The sequence below is a fragment of the Pygoscelis adeliae genome, unplaced genomic scaffold (assembly GCF_000699105.1).
Source record: "Pygoscelis adeliae isolate BGI_AS28 unplaced genomic scaffold, ASM69910v1 Scaffold650, whole genome shotgun sequence".
In the NCBI taxonomy this organism is placed as follows: Eukaryota; Metazoa; Chordata; class Aves; order Sphenisciformes; family Spheniscidae; genus Pygoscelis; species Pygoscelis adeliae.
In genome coordinates, this window is record NW_008823878.1 from 6,984 (window position 1) to 9,583 (window position 2,600).

Below are 2,600 nucleotides of genomic sequence, written 5' to 3' on the forward strand. Positions count from 1 at the left end.
GGGCCCCAGCACCAGGGTCCGGGGCCAGGGAGGGGAGAGGAGCCGGGAGCTGAGCCCCCGAGGGCCTGCGGGGCCATGCAGACGCTCGCCGGGCCAAGCCTCCCCTATCAGCACGATTTCCTAATGCCTGGAACAGCTCCCGGTAGTAAGAAAACAATCCAGGTAGTTTTTCCTAGCAGTAAAAGTATAATAATATTTTTCCAGTAGCTTGTTTACCCGGCGCAGGAGAGCCCTCGCCTCCCTCCCGAGCCCCCCTGCTCCCGCGGCGAGCCAGGCTCCCCTGATTTATGTGCCCGCTTGCTTCCCACTCGTGGCATCCTCGTGCCTTGCCGGGCCCAGCCGCGGGGGTGCCCCGGGGCGGGCTGTAATGCCGAAGCCCCCCTAGACCCCGTGCGGCTGAGCCACTCAACACGGGAAGCTCGCGCAACCCAATCCAGGCCTGCTCGCTCCAGCGATTACTCACACACAGACAGATTATCTTTCACTTGTTTCAAACAGACAGGCCTCTTTCTTCTGGAAGGGCTCAGGGAGCCAACGGAAAGATAGTTTTTCCTTTTTTAGTGTTTTTTAAGCTCCCTTGGAACAATCCAAAAGTTTCCATGCATTACTATATACTATGAGGTCACTAGTGACAGGGAAAAAATCCCTGAAATCCAGGAAAATTACTTAACTCTGCTCCAAAATGCCACCAGCTTCAAGTCGACTTTTTATTAGCCCTTCATAACGAGCCTTAACTCTGCCTTTTAACGGTTAACACGTTACAAACAAACGCTGTGAGTCCCCTCCTGCTTACGCTAAGCCACTGCAAATGCCCCGTGAGCCCCCAATGGACGCCCAGGGCCGGAGCTGCCGGCCAAGAACCAGAGCTTGCGGTGCAGCCCGGTGGGGTCGGGCTTGGATGCAGGGCTCAGAGTTCACTCGGCACCCACCAGCAGAGCCCCGCTCCCGGGTGAGCTGCAACCTCGGTCCCGGGATGCCCGCAGGGTGCAAACCAAATGCCATCTCAGCATCCCCACGCCGACTGCTCGGCCCCTCGCAGCACCTTGGCTTTCCAGCCCAGGCCCCCCCGTGTCTGCTACCTGCAGGTGCTGGGCTCATCCAGGCCACAGCTCTGGCTTCATGGGCTGACCGTGAGGTCGGGGACATTCCCCATGTGCCCCAGCTCACCCAGGGACGCAGCCAGGTGCTGCCTGGGGGCAGCGCTGGATCTCACCGCACCAGCGCATCCAGAAGGGAGCAGGATCCCATTGCAGCCTTGTCCCTCTGCGATGGCCTAAAGCCCCTGAGCTGCCGGTCCCTGGGGGCCCGCAGGAGGCTGCCCTAGGTGCTGCCCATGCCCCAGCCCCAAGAGCTGAGCAGGAGCCACAGGTACAGCAGTGCCAGAGGCTGGGGAGCCCCATCTTGCGGGGCTGAGCTCAGATTCCAGCAGGCAGAGGCAAGTCCCCACTCCCCAGCAGCGAAAGCCACGGGTGGCAGCACCTACTCACCCGAAATGAGTTGGTCCAGGTCCACTTGCTGACAGTGTTCTTCGTCCACGTGCAGCACGAGGAAGCCTGAGGAAGAATTTCAGAATGAGGGCTTGGTCTGGATCCCACCGGGGAGCCCCACATCCGAGGAGACAGATAACAGCGGCATGCCGCCAGGCACCAGGTCACTCGTTCCTGCATCGGTGCATTGTGCGGAGTCTCAATGGAAACCCCACAACAACCGCTCAGGTGAGGACCACCGTCGGTGTCGTACATACAATTCCCTGTCTAACGTGCACCCTAAGGAGTCGCCTGCCAGCAGCTCCGATAACTTGTCCTAAAGCATCGCTGAGCACATCCGAGCGCAGCGCAGCCGAGGTCTGCACTGAAAGCAGCAAAACCTCCTCCCACGTGCGATCTTGAAGGGGTAAAAGCAAGGCTGGGCGCTACCCATCCTCCTCAGAAAGGAGGAACTGCTCTGAGCTGGGTGCACGGGGCTGAAGCAGCTCTTCTGGCCGCGCTGCTCACCTCAGTGTAACCTCACCCGCACGCTGCTGCCTGAGCCTGGAGACTTTTAAAGATGGACTGAGCTGGTCCAGGCCCCATTACTGGCATCGTCTGTGCAGCCCACAGGCAGCCCGCTGCTGCTGCAAACCAGGGTCTGTACGGGCATTGCCCATGGCGGGTGGTCACCCAAACCATGGCACGACCTGGCCATGTGCTTTCCACCTCAGCTGCTCACGGCAGACACCGTGCACACAGCCAGCATGTGTGGAGTGGCTGGAGAAGAGTTCCTGGGGTGCTGGCACCACCTGGGGACATCGCACGTGTGCCTGTCCCCAGGCCTGGGCGCAGCAAGGCGCAGGTCGGTTGCTCTGCAGGACACGGAGGCACCAGATGACCTGGCCGTTTCCAGCAGCCCTGCTTGTCCGCAGTACCCTCCCAGCAGAGCGGGGACCGAAAGCATTCCCAGGACAACAGGGACACGTACGCACCCCTTCTGGGGAGGGGACACCCACGCGAAACCCGAGGAGCAGCCTGGGAGCAGGACCCCAGCAGCCTTACCGATGAACATGGGCGCAGCTGCTCGGATGTCCACCCAGTTGCTCTTGAAGTAGAACAGGTTGGTTAAGA

The 2,600-nt window shown here is 60.5% G+C and overlaps 1 protein-coding gene across 1 annotated transcript in view; it reads right to left on the reverse strand.

The window, feature by feature from the left end:
- Positions 1 to 1,479: 1,479 nt before the first annotated feature.
- Positions 1,480 to 2,600, reverse strand: part of MROH6 (maestro heat-like repeat family member 6) — a 55,456-nt gene continuing 54,335 nt past the window's right edge. The window contains 2 exon segments of the mRNA XM_009334583.1: positions 1,480 to 1,553; positions 2,532 to 2,597. Coding sequence (XP_009332858.1) covers positions 1,480 to 1,553; positions 2,532 to 2,597 — 140 coding nt within the window.